Source organism: Bos javanicus, chromosome 29 (assembly GCF_032452875.1).
Source record: "Bos javanicus breed banteng chromosome 29, ARS-OSU_banteng_1.0, whole genome shotgun sequence".
NCBI classification, from domain to species: domain Eukaryota; kingdom Metazoa; phylum Chordata; class Mammalia; order Artiodactyla; family Bovidae; genus Bos; species Bos javanicus.
In genome coordinates this window covers 40,252,062-40,269,847 of record NC_083896.1, presented here as the reverse complement: position 1 = coordinate 40,269,847, position 17,786 = coordinate 40,252,062, and the positions used below count along the sequence as shown (strand labels likewise).

The following is a 17,786-nucleotide window of genomic DNA, read 5'->3' as shown; positions in this document are numbered from 1 at the left end:
ATGAATCGCTGGGGATCTTGTTAAAATGCAGATTCTCATTCAGAAGATGTAGAGAGGGGCCTGAGCTGTTACATTTCTATGAAGCTCCTGGTGATAAGATACTGATGCTGCTGTACTTTGAGCAGCAGTGAAAAAGTCTTTCTAAAGGTGACAAGGAAAATGCAACTCACTGATTTTCTTAATGATGATTGTTATCTTTTACTGTGTCTCTACTGTGTACTAAGCCCGAAATGTCAATTGCTGTCTACATTACATCTGAGGTTGTGGCTCCTTCCAGGTTCCCTGCAGGGCATGTGGTGGTGTTTCCATTTAACGAAAAAGACAACCGAGTCCCAGAGAGGTTAAGTGACACATCCAAGTCCAAGGCTACTCACGTGACAGGCCAGGTTTGGAACCTGGGGCTGTATGGCTGCCTTTCTTGCTTTATAAGAATAAAGGACCATACTTTCAACACAGTTCTGGGCTTATCAGACATGAATAGGACCTTCCCAGGGTACCATAAGTGGGTGTCTCCTGTGGTTTTCCAGGGGCCTTAGGACCTCACAATTCTGAGTACCTAGATCTGGCCACTGCTGAGGCATCCAAGCCAGTGAGAGAAGGTTCTGGGTATGTTATGCCTGGAAAAGGAACGAGACCTCCAGCTTCCTTTGAAGAGGTTTGATGCCTCCACTCCTGTTTGTCTTTCAAAGGCTGTTTTCACAGTGGCGTCATCCGGGCTGAAGGGGACGTTTTTTCACCTCCTAACCAAAACTGCACCGTCTGTGTCTGTCTGGTGAGCATCCCAAGCTTCCTGAAGCCTCATGGGTGTTTTCTTAACCTTTGGGGATTTTAGAGGAAGAGGGAAAGGCGGGATGGTAAAGGTGAGCTAGTTGAATGGAGGGAGAGCTCTCAGGCTGTGGATTTGGGTTGGAACTTGTCACATTTCAAAGTGTGGGGGATGGGAAGGCAGTAGTCTGTGGGGTCAGGGAGGCTTCTGCTGAGCAGAAAAGAGCCAGCAGGCAAACAGGGTCCATCTGTCTTGGAAGGGGAGGGGAGGGTACTCCTTCGGAAACTTCCTACCAGGGAGGCTGTTTTTCTCTCCAGGCAAAATATTTGCCGGCACAATAAAGGTGTCCACACGCGGAGGGAGAAGGCTGGTTACCAGACTCAGCTTGTTAGCATTTTGCTAGAGGCAAGTGCACTCCTCCAAGAATAGTTATTAAGCTCCTACTATGCGCCAGACGCAATCAGGTGCTGTCCTGAAGACTGGCTCACGAGCACCCAGTGTGCACAAGTCTGGGGGCTTGGTACTTTCCATCTAGCTCCTCACCTGAGGCTCCTGGCAGCTCTTCAGGGTGGGCTTTACTGTCCCCATTCTACAGATGCAAAGACTGAGGCTGGGAGGTGACAGAACTGGAATTTGAGCCAAGGTCTGTCTGCGTCCAAACCTAGGCTCTGCCCACCAATCCTCACTGCCTCTGATCATCTTTAAAAGTGGCCCCAGCCTGTCAGGGATGATGGAGCTGCAATGTAAAATGGGGGAGGGGTGGCACGTAGACCGCTGCCACCACCCTTACTGAACCCTTCCCATGTGCCACACTCTTGTAGTGACCAAGCACTTTTGTGCCTGATCGCATCTCACGCAATCCTCAACAACCCTGGCTCTTCTCACAGGTAGGGAGACAGAGGCTCAGAGGTGATATGCTCTGCCCAAAGTAGGAGGAGCAAACCCTGGGCCTCAGGTCTGGCTGACTCCAAAACTGGGGACCTTTTTTTGGTCTTAGCTTCAGTTTTTGAAAATTGAGTTTTAAATTTAATTCTCTGGCCAGTATCAGTGACTTGGTTCAAAACTCAGATGCACAGGAACGTGGAGTAACCTCTTCCTCACTGCCTAGCATTCTTCCAAGAGCTTCCGAATGCTATAGGATGGAATGGCATAGGGGGCAGTGCCATGGGAGGGAATGCCATGGGGAGGCAGTTCCATGGGAAGGAATGCCGTGGGGGTGATCAATGGGGACAATGCCATGGTGGGGAAGTGCCATGGGGGGATGCCATGGGGGGATGCCATGGGGAGCAGTACCATGGGGGTCTAGGCTCGTCCATTTTCGTGAGGAAGGCAGCATGCTCTGCTCTCCGTTCTGCCCCTCGTCTTGGAAAGGGGAATATTGGAAACCAACACCATAATAAACCCTGCTACTGGGTCCCTGCCTGCATCCCTTTGTGTCCATGCTGGCATTTAAAGGTCTCGGATGGCTTCCTTTAGGAGACTTTCGTGTGGGAAAGGAGTCCTGTGGATGATGTGAAATAGGGAGCGAGCTGGTTCTAATGGACCTGATGGTCCATCCTCCCCTCTCCACTCCACCTCTCACCTCCCCAGGCTGGAAATGTGTCCTGCATCTCCCCCGAGTGTCCCCCCGACCCCTGCCAGGCCTCCCCGAAGTCGGACTGCTGTACTTGCGTCCCAGGTAAGGGACTCTGTGGGGTGAGGACGGCAGTGTAGGTGAGAGTGGAGGGGTGTACTTTGAGTATGTTTTTTTTGAGGGGGAGTGAGCACAGTGTTCTTGCCTGGAGAATCCCATGGATGGAGAAGCCTGGTAGGCTGCAGTCCATGGGGTCGCACAGAGTCGGACACGACTGAAGCGACTTAGCAGCAGCAGCAGCAGAGTACAGAGGATGAGATGGTTAGATGGCATCACCAACTCTATGGACATGAGTTTGAGTAAGCTCCGGGAGTTGGTGATGGACAGGGAAGCCTGGTGTGCTGCAGTCCATGGGGTCGCAAAGAGTTGGACATGACTGAGCGACTGAACTGAACTGAACTGAGCATAGGAGAGAGCAAGAGCGTTGATTTCTGCTCTAGAAACTCAGATTAAGTGAAGCATTTTAGGGTGCTGTTTTTTTTTTTTTTTTTTTGCTGCATCACCTGGCATGAGGGATCTTAATTCCCCAACCAGGGCACCAGGGATCGAACCTGTTCCCTGTGCAATGGAAGGTGAAGTCTTAATTAGGGAAAGTATGGTCCCTTGGACCACCAGGGAAGTCTCAAAGTGCCAGTTTTAACTGAGCACCTACTGTGTACACAGCAGTTTGGATGCTAGGTTGGGCTCAGAGCCTGGCCTGCCCCCAGACAGGGTGGTGTGTTCAACCCCGACAGGAAGGGGTTTGGGTCCACCCTTGGCATGGTTCTGTCCCGACACTGGGAGGGGGTCTCCCTTGCCCCACTCCTGAGTCGGTTCTTTGTTAAAATGTGCTTCTCTTTCCTGAGATGACGTCATGGCTGTCACTGCTGGCTCTGGGCCGCTGCTTGCCAGCCCTTGTGGGGTGCTTGCCAGCCCTTGATCTCATTAATCCCTGTGGTGCAGCCCTGAGGGAGTACTATTCATAGCTCCATTTTATGGATGAGGAAACTGAGGCTCAGAGAGGTCATCACTGCCCAAAGGCACATGCCAGTTAGTAAAGAAGCAGAGCTTGCTCTCAAGTTTACCTGACTTCAGAGCTAGTGTTCTTATTAAATACTGCTTTTCCTCTTAACTTTTGAATGTTATATTATTTTTAGTTAAAACATTTTTTGAATAGGCAATATGCTCCCTTTGAGGTAGGAACTGTTAACCCCATTCTACAGATGAGAAAACTGAGGCGTAGGAGAGCTTAAGTATTTTGCCCCTAGCGAGTTGAGAAGCTAGGATTTGAACCCAGTGCTCTGACTGAACCCAGGTGGAGCCTTGGCCAGTTTTTAAGGTTGTTTTTTTTTACCAACAGGGGTGAGGGATGTTCAGATAAGAGGTTCTTACTGAATCCTTCCCAACCCTATCCAGGGAATGATGGCATTCCCAGACCTGGCTGCAGGTGTCTGGGGCCCTCGTTTTTCATTTCTTCTTTTCTCTTACTCTTTTAGATTAAAAAAAAAATGTGGATCATTTTTAAAGTCTTTATTGAATTTGTTACAGTATTGTATCTGTTTTATGGTTTTGGTTTCTTGGCATGAGGCATGTGGAATCTTAGTTCCACAGCCAGGCATTGAACCTGCACTCCCTGCGTTGGAAGATGAAGTCTCAACCGCTGGACTGCCAGGGAAGTCCCACTTACTGTTTAGTTATTCAGGGCTTCACTGTCTTCTTGGTTAGGGACCTTATTTTGTGTATGCTTCATTCTCCACCAGTTTTTAAGCACCAATCTAATTTTATTAATAGTTGAGGGTAGCAGTGGTTGGGCTCTTGGGTTTGGGCATGCCGTGGAGTATTGTGGGGGTGCATTTTCTTCCCAGAGACCCTCTTACCTGTTTCTTTAGCTGTCCAAAGACCTTGAGCTGTCTTTTCCTTTTTCCTCCACAGTGAGATGCTATTTCCACGGCCGGTGGTATGCAGACGGGGCCGTGTTCAGTGGGGGTGGTGATGAGTGTACCACCTGTGTCTGCCAGGTAGGGGGCTGAGTTGGTGGGTGACGGGCAGGGGCACAGAGCTTTCCCAGGAGCCCTTGACTGGGAGAAGAGGAGACACTGAACAGCAAAAGGGAAACCGAGGCAGGAAAGAGACTAAAGGGACTTAGCATTCCCCAAGGCCTTCCCGCAGTCTCCTTGAAGGTGGTCCTTCAGCGTTGTTATTATAGAGCACCTACTGTGCACCTGGGACAGTGCTGAGTCCTGGGGCCACAGCCGAGCACAGGGCGGCCTCGGGTCCCTTCATCAGGAGGCCCACAGCTAGGCGGGCAGTGGTGTGCCTGGCAGAGGGCACAGTGTGAGCAGAAGGCTGGAGGCGGGAGAGAGTATGGCATAGTCTGAGGCCTGGTGGTGTTCATTCTGGCTGGAGGCCAGATGGCAAGAGGGACTGGAGATGCAGCCGAGGCAGGGATCCTATTTGGGCTGGGTTCCAAGAAGCAGGGCCTGGGGTGGGCCTCTTGTGTAAGTGGTTTTCTGGTGGTGGTGCTCTCAGGAGGAACTGTCCAGGGAAGCAGGTCAGGCGGGTGAAGGGGCCACGTGGAGACAGGGTCTCGGGCTGATCCCATGGGGAGCTCTGGAGTGGGAGGACACCAAGGAGGTGGGTGTGTCCAGAGGCCATGGAGCTGGGCTCTTACACCCCCAGCATCAGGTGGTTGTATATAGTCCCTTGCTTCCTAGGGAGTGTAGGGGGAAGGAACCTGGAGGACGCTGTTAGCATCGGCCAAGGGCAGTGCCTAGGGGACCGACAGGGTCTGTATGTGGGGGTGACAGCCTCTGCTTCAGACTCAGTCAGGAAAGGCTTTGCCTGCCAGGCAGAGGGTTTGGACTTTGCAGAGCTGTCGAGTTTTAAGTGATGGAGGGGTACAATCAGATTGGTGCACGAGAAGGTTCTGTGGCTGCAGGTGAGAGTGGGTTTGGAGTTGGAGCAGAAAGCTGTTGGAGAAGCGAGGGGAAGAGGTGCTGGAGGCTGCAGCTAGGGCAGCCTGGGACCCTGCAGCCACACAGTCGGCATGTTCCAGAGACCCTCTCCCAGCCTGACCCCCAGCCCCCAGGGAAGGACTCACCCTTCTTTCCCCTCTTGCCCCCTGGAGATCTGTCACCTTCAGGGGAGGAGATGGCAGCCTGCTGGCCTTCTCTTGCCCCTCCCTGGTTCGTGCCTTTGGTTCTCTTCCAGAACGGGGAGGTAGAATGTTCTTTCACTCCATGTCCGGAACTGGACTGCCCCCGAGAGGAGTGGTGGCTGGGCCCTGGGCAGTGCTGCTATGCCTGCAGGGAACCCATGCCCATGACAGGTGAGGGCCACCCAGCCTGCATCCCAGGCCGCACCCAGCACCAGGCCTGGAAGCGGAGGGGGAGGAGGCTGAGCTTCACCCGCTGAGACTTGTGTGTGTGTATGTGTACTCTGTAAGCATGTGTGTGTGTGTGTCTGTGAGTGTGTATGTTTGTGTGTTTTAAGTTTGTATATGAGTAGCATCTGTGTGTGAGTTTGTGTACAAGTTGTCTGTGAGGGCTGTCGGTGTGTTTTATTGAGTATAATTGCTTTACAATGTTGTGTTACTTTCTGCTGTACGATTAAATCAATCAGCTATATGTATACATATATCCCTTTCCGTCTTGGACCTCCCTCCCACCCCACCCCCCATTCCACCCCTCTAGGACATCATAGAGCACCGAGCTGAGCTCCCTGAGCATGCAGAAGGTCCCCTTGGTTACCTGTTTTGCACGCGGCAGTGTAGACATACATATGTCAGTGCCACTCTCCCAGCTTGTCCCACCCTCCCCTCACACCCTGGGTCCACATGTCCGCTCTCCATGCCTGACCTGGAAATCGGTTCATCTGTACCATTTTTCCATCTGTGTGTTTGTGTCGTGTGTCTGTTGTACCCATATGAGTGTGTCTCTGTGTGTGAATGGGTGTGTTCATGGATATGTATGGACGTGTACCTTTGTGTGTGTGTGCCTGTGTATACCAGGTGCATGCTGGGAGGGAAGAAATTGACTAACACGGGGAGCCAAGCGGCAGCTGCTGGGGCAGATGGCTGCATGGACACAGTGCGAGTGAGCAGAGGCGTCTGTCTGTCCTCACCGGGTGGTGCTGTGGGTCCCTCGGGCATCAAGGCCACTCCTTGGCACTTCTGCCCACTTGTCCTTTCTCCCCCGCTGTCCCCCGCCAGGCTGCTCTCTTGATGACAACGGGGTTGAGTTTCCGGTTGGACAGATCTGGTCTCCCGGTGATCCCTGTGAGTTATGCATCTGCCAGGTGAATGACAACCTGCGCGCCTTCAGCTGCTTTCCCCGCCTCCCCGCCCCGGCCAGCACAGCTGCCTCTGCAGAAGGGGGCCACGTCAGGCCCCGTCCCCATCTCCCTTCCATGCTGTCAGCTCCTGTTTTTGTAGAAGAGCTGGGATCCAGGTTATTTTGTCCTCCGTAGATTTTCAGGATGGCAGAGCTTGGCAGTCTGTCTGTCGTAAGAGTGGAATGTGACCCATGGTGCGTGTGAGGGGACCCGCTGGCCTAAGGAGTCAGAATTAGGATTCGTGGGAACAGGTTTTTCATGGACAGGGTTAACAAAGGGAGCCAGGCAGCCCGAGGCCCAGTAGTTCAGGCCTTTTCTGTGCAACTGTGATGCTTCCTTTATTAACATCAGTCCTATGACCTCACCTCTTCAGAAATGGATAAGGTGAGGGTGTGTGAGTTTCAGAGTCAGATCAACAGAAATGCAAACACAGCTATTTACCAGCACAATTATTTTAGCTCCTGTTTGAGTACAGGTTGGCTTTCCTTTCTACTTTAAAAAATATTAAAAAAAATTTTTTTTGTCTGCACCATCTGGCATCTGGGATCTTAGTTCCTGACCAGGGATCAAACCCATGCCCCCTGCAGTGGAAGTGACAGGTCTTAACCACAGGACCTCCAGGGAAGTCCCCAGTTTCCTCTCTACTTTGAAAGAATTTTTAGTCCCTTTGAATTTTATTTTTTAAAAATGAGGTCCCTGCACTGGCTGTGGGCTTCCCAGGTGGTGCTCGTGGTAAAGAACTTGCCTGCCAATGCAGGAGACATAAAAGACGCTGGTTCGATTCCTAGGTTGGGAAGATCCCCTGGAGGAGGGAATGGCAACCCACTCCAGTATTCTTGCCTGCAGAATCCCATGGACAGAGGAGCCTGGCGGGCTACAGTCTATAGGGTTACAAAGAGTTGGACATGACTGAAGAGACTCAGCACGCGTGTACACACTGACTGTGTCATCAGCATCGCTGGGGGGCCTGGTAGAACCTTGGTTCTAGCTGCCCAGGCCTTGGACTCAGCATCTGCATTTTAACCCCTGGGTGACTTGGGTGTACACCAGCTCGTGAGAACCACGGCCTTCACATCCTCTTGATGCGCCATTTGTTAAAAGGCCTTAGACTCTTAACAAACTTGGAAACGCTTCGTTGGAATTAGAGTGGGGAGGAAAGTTACCTCCGCTGCCTTTTTTCTCCTTCAGGACTGATCTAGGGCACTCATATTACAAGAAAATCACACAAAACTTCAGCCTCTTTTGAAAGAAAAGAAACTGTGTACGGCGCTTTCATCTTCTGAAAGACATTTCCGGTGGAATAGCTTTCTATAAAAATAGGATTTTATTGTACTCCGTAGGTTTGGGGTGAGCCAGGGTTTCAGGGAAATGCTGACAGAAGAATTTGGATGGGGTCGTGGCACAGCCTTGGCTGTTGGGGGAAGGGACGGGAAGCTGAAGAGACCAGAACCCCAGCTCTGACCTTCCCCCTCTGGGGTATGGGAAGGCTTTCTGGAAGGCTCAAGCCCCCTCTCCCAAGTAGCTGGTTCTCTTTGGGGGAACCCTGATACCTCCTTGCTGCATTGTGATGCCCCTTAGGCCAGGTCCTGGCCAATTCGCAGCACTGCCCTTTCTTTTGGGGGACTGGCAGGGTGGAGTAGGGTGGGGAGGTGGGTACTGGTGTGGCAAGTGGGGTCTTGGTGAAGTTATTCCTTCCTCCAGGCAGATGGCTCAGTGAGCTGCAAGAGGACAGACTGTGTGGACTCCTGCCCTCACCCGATTCGAATCCCCGGACAGTGCTGCCCAGACTGTTCGGCAGGTAATGTTCTGTCTTGGGGTGGGGGGTGGGGCAGCATAGAACCCCCGGTCCCCGCATCCGGGCTCACCCTGCACCAGGCTTCTCTGTGCAGAGCACCACCCCTGCTTCATCTCTGCTTGTCCTTGCAACATATCCATGGGGCAACCCCATTTTAGAGATGAGGAAACTGGGGCTCAGGGACGGAAAACGGTTTGCCCAAAGGAAGCTCCATCTGGGTGCTGGAAGCAGATATGAAAATGTGCAGAGCTTGCAGCCTAGGTGGGGTGATAAACGAACATCCCTGTGAGACAGTTGGAGAACAGGGAGAGGAAATTAAAGCGATCTTTTATATTTTAATAGTAATTTTCACCTTTTCCATCATTTCACAAGTAACATTTTGTTATAGAACATTTAGAAAATACAGACAGCAAAGGAAAAAATTAAAAAGCAACCATTACCACTTTTAACTTTATGTTTTGTCTTTCCAGTCTCTCTTCATGATATAACATCAGTATCTATGTATCTCTATCTCTATAATGTATCTATAACATACATCTATATATCTATCATGTCGTAGATACATAGCATATCATAGATATATATTACATATTTTTCTTTTTTTTTTTAACTGTGCCACACAGCTTGTGAAATCTTCAACCAGTGATTGAACCTGTACCCTTGATAGTGAAAACACAGCGTCCTAGCCACTGAACTGCCAGGGAATTTCCTATATAATTTTTCTTATAAAAGGTTTCTCTACTGTCCCATCACCTGCTTTTTTATACTTACTTGTGTGGGATAAAGGGGCTTCCCTAGTGGTTCAGATGGTAAAGAATCTGCCTGCAGTTCAGGAGACCCAGGCTCAATTCCTGGGTTGGGAAGATCCCCTGGAGAAGGGCATGGCAACCCACTCCGGTGTTCTTGCCTGGAGAATCCCATGGACAGAGGAGCCTGGTGGGCTACAGCCCATGGGGTCACAAAGAGTCGGACATGACTGAGTGACTAACATGGGATAAATATCATCAAGGTGGCCACCCTCAGGCGGGCCTCTGCAGGCTTCGGGAAGCAGAGAGGGGAGCTGTGGGGGACCCTCCTGGAGGGTGGGGTTTGAGGTTTGGCTGAGTGCAGAGAAGCAGACAGGGTGGCTGTGGCACACAGGTTGGTTGAGTCTCCGAGTCCTTCATCCTGATCCTGCCTGGTGAGGGGTAGGAGGAACGGCCCCCTTGCCCAGGTGAGAACCCTGAAGTGAAGACACTATGATCCCTTTGCTGAATCCAGTGAGAAAAAAGTCAGCAACCGATCCAGGAGTGTGTTCTGTTCCTTCCCCCGTCCCCTGGGCAAGTGCCTGCAGAGCCCGTTGGCCTGACCTTTGCTGCCTGGATAGGCCTTGGACTTTGGCCCTGGTGAAGGCTGGACACCGCACCCCCTCCCCGTACCCCTTCCCCTGCCCCCCGGCCAGCCCTCACCACGTGCTCTCTCTGGCAGGCTGCACCTACACAGGCAGAATCTTCTACAACAACCAGACCTTCCCGTCCGTGCTGGACCCGTGCCTGAGCTGCATCTGCCTGGTATGACCACCCTGACCTGGTCCCCGTCTGTAGAAGCTCCCCAGGAACTGCCACCAGCTCTTGAACTCTGGAGGCAAACATCCAGAGACTTCGAAGAGAACGGTTGCTTCCGGGTCTTGGTGAAAGGCGGCTCCCTCCAGCCCTGCCTGGGATGAATCTTCACCCAAGGCCAGAGAAATACTTTTATCCCTGCCCAGCAAACCTCCTCTGCTTCTGGGTGACCAGGGAGGGTCTGGGCGGGGGCCTTAAGGTATAAAGTGTGGCCCAAGGTTCTCCGTGAGAGTGAAGGTGAGGAATGAAAGCCCAGGACTCTGCATGGAATCTTTAATATACTCACGTTTCTCAGCCCATCCCTGAGCTCAACACAACCTCAGTTAATCCCCAGGGAAGCCTATGAGGTGGGCAGCACTGCCATCCCCAGCTGCTGGGTGAGAAAACCAGGCACAGAGAGACAGTCATTTGCTCAAGACTCCATAAGTAGTCAAGTGAGGTGCCAGGAATTGATCCTAGCAACCTGAATCTCTTTCAGAAAGCACATGTTTACCTTAAGCCATATCACCTAGGCCATAGCTCAGTCTAAATGACAGGAGTTTCATTTGGTATTTGGAAAATGGAAAAATAAGCCCTTATTGCTTGTCATGCTGGATATGTTTCATGCTGACGAGGCTTCTTTGTTGATGGTGGTCTGCTGAAAAAAGACTGAGACACTTGGGGTGAACATCCCTGGCCTCTGGGTGACCCTGTTCATTCATAGCCGTTTACGTTGGGGAGCTTTGACTTCTGGGTCCTTTCTCCTAAATTAAAAAAATTAATTAATTAATTAATTAATCTTTGGTTGCGCTGGGTCTTTGCTGCTGCCCGTGGGCTTTCTCTAGTTGCGGCGAGCAGGGGCTACTCTTGTTGCAGCGCGTGGACTTCTCAGTGCGGTGGCTTCTCTTGTTGCAGGGCACAGGCTCTAGGCACACAGACTTCAGCAGTTGCAGCACATGGGCTCAGCAGTTGCCGTGCACGAGCTTAGTTGCTCCAAGCCGTGTGGATTCTTCCAGGATTAGGGATCGAGCCCGTGCACCCTGCATTGGCAGGCAGATTCTTACCCGCTGAGCCACCAGGAAAGTCCTTCCTAAGTTCTGGGTGCTCAGCTTCCCTGGGCGGTTCATGACTTGTTCAACAGGTACCTGTTGACAGATGAGCTCTCAGGGCAAGGCCAGGCCCTTGGCCCCGGGGGGCTTGCGTTCTAGCAGGAGGACAGGCTCCTACTTGGTCTGTCCCCTCACCATGGACCCCTAGCCTGACCTTGGTGGCTCCCATGGGCACTCAACAGCTGTGTGGTCTGTCATTCCCGAGTGTCCCTTCAGCCCCCAGAATGAAGGGCCTTGCGAGTTTTCTGTGTCCTGCAGCTGGGCTCCGTGGCCTGCTCGCCCGTGGACTGCCCCATCACCTGCTCCTACCCTTTCCACCCTGATGGGGAGTGCTGTCCAGTGTGCCAAGGTGAGTGGGACCAGCCGCCCCTCTTCCAGGACTGCCGGGTGGGCCTTGGCTCTCACAGCCCCTGTCTCTGCTGCCCCCTACAGACTGCAACTACGAGGGGAGGAAGGTGGGGAACGGCCAAGTGTTCACCTTGGACGATGAGCCCTGTACCCAGTGCGTATGCCAGGTGAGCTGGTCCTGGGGACCCCAGAGCTGCCCGGCCAGGGGCTGCTTCTATAGAGCCTTTAGTCCCTTTGCCAAACTGGAGCTTCTTAGCCAGTGTACACCCATCTTCCACCCGCTGTTATGCAGCTTTAATTACCTGTGGGAATACCTTTGGGATTGACAGTATCCTCTGCCTGCGTAGTTTCCTTAAGGTTTCCCCACCGGGTCCGGCTTCACCTGTTGTTCAGGTGAGGACCAGACCCTGCAGCTTCTGCCCGAGATCTTTCCGTGGGTCCAGCTGCTGGTGTAAGAATTCCTCGAGGGTGCTGCTCTGGGCAGGTGAGATGCTCTGGGCTTCTCACCCGTCTCCTTCTGTTTCCCCAGCTGGGAGAGGTTACCTGCGAGAAGGTGTCCTGCCAGCAGGCTTGCTCGGACCGCACCATGCCCCGCAGGGACTGCTGCTCCTCCTGTCCAGGTAGGCGGGCCTCTGTGACCTGGAGTCTCATCACCATCTTTTTTCCACTCTGCTCTTCTCAGAAACACAGAACTTATACTGGGCTGGATGTGACAAACCCAGGCTCAGAGAGGAAATGTGGCCCACCTGAGGTCACACAGCTGGCTCGTGGTGCGCCCGGGCTCACGCCTGGGCTCGCTGACCCGTGTGCTGACCCGCGTCGGTGCTCTTTATTTTCCACTGTGCCATGCCATCAGACGAGTCTGTTTATTGTTCCCTTTTCTTCATTTCCTCCTTTCTGAGTCTCTTCCCCTGCTTTCTATTTTTTTTTCTTTGTGCTTTTTCTTTTTTTCCCTCTGTTTTCTAAATCCTTTCTCTAAAAGTTAGAATTTAGGAACTGAATCAATTTTGCAGAAGAATAATTGCTAATATGTATTGAGTACCCTTTATTTATCAGGGAACATCATATATATTTTTTTAGTTGATGTATAATTGACACAACACCTGATATTTTTGTTTCAGGTGTACGGCATAATGATTTGATATTTTGTATTTTGTGAAAAGATCACCAGAGGAAGTCTAGTGAATGTCTCCCTACACGCAGTTACAATGTTTTTCTTGTGATGAGAACTTCTAAAGTCTAATCTCTTAGCAACTTTGAAATACAATATTTCAATACAGGATTTTTAACTATAGTTATATTGTACAGTACATCACCATGACTTATTTATTTCATAACTGAAAATTTGCACCTTCTGATCCCCTTCACCGGTTGTGACCATCCCTCACCTCCCATCTCTGTCAACCACCGATCTGTTCTCTGTATCAGTGAGTTCAGCTTTTTAAAAATGATTCCATATATAAGGGAAATTATATGATATTTATCTTTCTCTGATAAATTCATTTAGCATTATACTTTCTAGATCCATCCACATTGTTGCAAATAGTAAGATTTCATTCTTTTCTGTTGTTGAGTAATATTCCATTATATATATTAACATAAGTGTGTGTGTATATATATATATATATATGTATATATATATGGCAGGAGGAGAAGGGGATGACAGAATGAGATGGTTGGATGACGTCACCAACTTGGTGGACATGAGTTTCAGCAAACTCAGGAGATGGTGAAGGACAGGGAAGCCTGGTGTGCTGCAGTCCATGGGGTTGCAGAGTTGGACACAACTGAGCAACTGAACTGAGCTGATATATATCTGCACACACCACATACTTATCCATCTTTATCTATTGATGGATACTTAGGTTGTTCCCATGTCTTGGCTATTGAAATAATACTGGAATGAATCTGGAGGTGCATATATCTTTTTGAATTACAGTTTTCATTTTCCTTGGATATATACCCAGGCATAGGCTTCACTGGTAGCTTAGCAGGTAAAGAATGCACCGGCAATGCAGGAGATTTGGGTTCGATCCCTGGGTTGGGAAGATCTCCTGGAGAAGGGCATGGCAACCCACTCCAGTATTCATGCCTGGAAAATCCCCATGGACAGAGGAGCCTGGCGGGCTGCAGTCTACAGGGTTGCAAAGAGTCAGACATGACTGAGCGACTGAGCACGCACGCATACCTGGGTGTAGGATTGCTGGATCGTATGGTAGTTCTAGTTTTAGGTTTTTGAGGAACCTCCATACTGTTTAATGCAATGGCTATACCAGTTTCTGTACCAGTTTACATTCCCACCAACAGTGCATGAGGGTTCCCTTTTCTCCACATCCTCACCAATGCTTCTTATCTCTTGTCTTTGTGACAGTAGCCATTCTAACAGGTGTGAAGTGGCGTCTCATTGTGGTTTCGATTTGCATTTCCCCAGTGATTAGTTATGTTGATTATCTTTTCCTGTACATGCTGGCCATCTGTTTGTTTTCATATGTGTTGTTTCATCCCCTGTTCACAGCAAGTCTTTGTGATAGGTACTCTTATGTGTGCTAAGTCACTTCAGTTGTATCCGACTCTTTGCAACCCTATGGATTGTAGCCCTCTAGGCTCCTCTGTCCATGGGATTCTCCAGGTAATACTGGGTGGGTTGCCATGCCCTCCTCCAGGGCTTCTTCCTGACCCAGAGATCTAACCCATGTCTCTTTCATCTCCGGCACTGGGAGATGGGTTTTTTACCACCAGCCACCTGGGAAGGCCCATCGGCACTCTTAGCATCCCCATTTTCCGGGTGAGGAAACTGAGGCACAGAGAGATGAAATGAGGTGCTCAGGGTCACACAGCTGGTTGGCAGTAGAGCTGGGACTTGAGCCCAGAGTCAATGCTTTTAGCTACTCTGCTGCATTAACTCCTGGACATTATTATGAACTCTATGTCATGAGTGTTCATCCATGTAGATCTTTTTGCAGAAGTATAAATGAGACATGGACATCCTACTGTACCACGTGCCTGTGTGTATGCTAAGTTGCTTCTTTTTGGACTCGATGAACTGTAGCCCGCCAGGCTCCTCTGTTCATGGGGTTCTCCAGGCAAGAATACTGGCTGGGTTGCCATGCCTTCCTTCAGAGGATTGTCCTTTTCCAGGGATTGAACTCACATCTCTTATGTCTCCTGCATTGACAGACGAGCTCTTTACCACTAGGAGCCACCACACAGTTTCAGAGAATTCACGTAGCCTGCAGTTGGCCATTTAAAAAGCTCCCGAATGTTGTGGTTTGCTTGCCCTTTGCGGCTTTGGTTGACATTTCGATGGTTTTCTTCTTCTTCTTCTTTTTCTACCCACAATGGACCTACTGTGAAACATCTTTGGTCAGACACTATTTTTTCCCAAATTTCGTGAGTTGTGTTCAGACCCTGTGGTTAATAGGTGGAGTAATTGTGTCACAGGGTGTCAGGAGTTGTTTGGTGATTCCCACGGCATGACAGCATGTTACCAGATGGGGTTCTGGAGAAAGAGGAAGCTTACAGAAATAGCTGTAACTGGTTCCCCATTTACCCACCAACTGTACACTGTGTGTTTTGAATTTAATTTTTCCAATTTAGCATGTCCGTAGAGTACCTCACATGTGGCTATTTTGCACTTTTTTAAACTTCCAGGAGGACAGTGAATTTTTCCACAGATTTGTGGCCCGAATTTCCTCTTGTATAAAAGACCTCTTTAACTCCTTTGACCTTTTGAAGAGGACATTCTGTATTTAGAGCAGCTCTTCAGATCTGTGGATGAGCAGCTGGTGTCAGGAAACATTCTCATCCTGTACAGTCATTAAGTTGGGAACTGTTGAGTGATTGCAGATTCAACTTTAACCAGCACAAACCCCTCTGCAAGCTGATGGCTATTATTCCCCCAATTTCTAGAGATTAACCATTAGCTAAAGTGCCAGGCAGTGTATGGAGGATTTTATGTGTATCATTTCATTTAAATGCCCCAAGAATGTTTCATGCATTTAGTTGTTCAGTCACTGTCGTGTCCGACTCTGCACACCAGGGTTCCCTGTCCTTCACTGTCTCCCAGAGTTTGCTCAGACTCATGTCCATTGAGTCAGTGATGCCATCCAACCATCTCATCCTCTGTCATCCCCTTGTCCTCCTCCCTTCTATCTTTCCCAGCATCAGGATCTTTTCCTATGAGTTTGCTCTTTGCATCAGGTGGCCAAAGTATTGGAGTATTCAGCATCAGTCCTTCCAATGAATATTGAGGGTTGGATTTCCTTTAGGATTGACTGGTTTGATCTCCTTGCTGTCCAAGGGACGCTCAAGAGTTTTCTCCAGCCCCACAGTTCAGTTCTTTGGTGCTCAACCTTCTTTATGGTCCAACTCTGACATCCATACATGACTACTGGAAAAACCATAGCTTTGACTATATGGGCCTTTGTCAGCAAAGTTCATGTATGGGTTCTCTTATTATCTCTATTTTGTAGATAGGGAGGTGGAGACTCAGAGAAGTTAAGTTTCTGGCTTTTTTAAAAAAAATTATTTATTGTTTATTTATTTTTTTTGGCCATGCCACCAGGACTTCCTTGGTAGCTCAGACAGTAAGGAGTTTGCCTGCAATGCAGGAGACCTGGGTTCCATCCCTGGGTTGGGAAGATCCCCTGGAGAAGGAAATGGCAACCCACTCCACTATTCTTGCCTGGAAAATCCCATGGATGGAGGAGCCTGTTGCAAAGAGTCGGACATGACTGAGCGACTTCACTTTCTTTACTTTACTTTCTTTCTTTACCCAGCCTGTAGGGTTTCAGTTCTCCAACCAGGATCAAACCTCGGCCCCCTGCAGCAAAATTGCCAAGTCCCAATCACTGGATTGCCAGGGAATTCCCAAGTTTCTGTCTTTAAGGCCCTGCTCTAGGTGATGGTGTCCTCAGACTCAGGGCCAGGTCTCTGATTCCTCACTCCCTTCTCAGCCCCATTCTGCTCTGTAGCCCCCTGATGGGGAATCAGGCCCAAAGAGGCGAGATGCAGAGCCCACCCACCTCCTATTCCTTCACCTGCCTCAGCTGCAGTCACCTCTTCCTAATGAGATGTATTTTTAAGGAGAAACTGCTTTTTATTGAAATACAAGGTATTCATTGTTTTCTTTTGATAATTAAAAAAAAAAACACAGCTTACTTGAGATATAATACACACACCATACAGGTAACACACTCAAAGTACACAACTCAGTGGTTTTTGGTAGAGTTGTATGATTGTCCTTCTGATGGTTTATATATATATATGTGTATATGTATATATGTATTTATTTAATTGAGGTATAGTTGATTAGGGCTTCCCTGGTGGCTCAGATGGTAAAGAATCTGCCCTGCAGTACAGGAAATCCAGATTCGATCCCTGTCAGGGAGATCCCCTGGAGAAAGGAATGACTTCCCATTCCTATATTTTGCCTGAAGAATCCCATGGACAGAGGAGCCTGGTGGGCTATAGTCCATGGGGTCGCAAAGAGTTGGACATGACTGAGCGGCCAACACGTCATAGTTGATGTACAAATTTCAGGTGTACAACATGGTGATTCACAATTTTTTTTTTTTTTTTTGATTCACAGTTGTTAAAGGTTATCTCTCGATGATTTTTAAAATTTAATCGTCCCAATTTTTAATGTGTTTGCCAGCCTCTGTCTCCTCCCTTGATCATACCTTTTTCCAGTATTTTTTTTTCCTTCCACTATGGATTAAGTCCTTATGATGCGCTGGACTCCAGGTTGAGACTTAAAAAACGATTATTTTTCAGTAGACTTTTTTTTTTAGAGTATTTTTAGATTCAGAGCAAAATCAAGCAGAAGGTTACAGAAAGCTTCCCATGTACCTACCTCCTGCCCTCCCCCAGGCACAGTGCCACCGCACCCCCCATGGTCAACATCCCCCACCAGATGGTGCCCTTGCTACAGCTGATGAACCCACTCTGACACACATTTGTCACCTGAAGCCCATAGTTTACATTCGGGTTTAGGCGAGCCCTCTAAGGCTCCATTTCATTCAGTCTTCACTGCATGGCTTCTATGGTTATCACTGTTATTATGAAGCCCATTTTACAGATGAGGAAATGGAGGTTCAGGGAGTTAAGAGCCTTACACAAGGTCATACGGCCAATGCCTTTGGTGCACTGCTTCTCTCTGTTCATGGTTCCTCTTGGGTCTTCCCTTTCTGGAGACAGGAGCTGGCAAGTCCCCCTCCCCCTGAGCCCCCAGCTGTGCGAGGAC

The 17,786-nt window shown here is 49.6% G+C and overlaps 1 protein-coding gene across 3 annotated transcripts in view; it reads left to right on the top strand.

Moving 5' to 3' along the window:
• The window catches only part of VWCE (von Willebrand factor C and EGF domains), a 30,952-nt gene that overhangs the window by 12,051 nt on the left and 1,115 nt on the right, over positions 1–17,786 (top strand). For 2 of the 3 annotated variants that reach the window (XM_061406546.1, XM_061406548.1), the window contains 10 exons: positions 690–772; positions 2,357–2,444; positions 4,311–4,396; positions 5,589–5,706; positions 6,589–6,674; positions 8,412–8,508; positions 9,973–10,055; positions 11,453–11,543; positions 11,627–11,709; positions 12,072–12,162. In XM_061406546.1, the coding sequence (XP_061262530.1) occupies positions 690–772; positions 2,357–2,444; positions 4,311–4,396; positions 5,589–5,706; positions 6,589–6,674; positions 8,412–8,508; positions 9,973–10,055; positions 11,453–11,543; positions 11,627–11,709; positions 12,072–12,162 (906 nt within the window). The remainder of the gene's footprint in view (positions 1–689; positions 773–2,356; positions 2,445–4,310; positions 4,397–5,588; positions 5,707–6,588; positions 6,675–8,411; positions 8,509–9,972; positions 10,056–11,452; positions 11,544–11,626; positions 11,710–12,071; positions 12,163–17,786) is intronic. The other variant, XM_061406547.1, reaches the window with a different exon arrangement.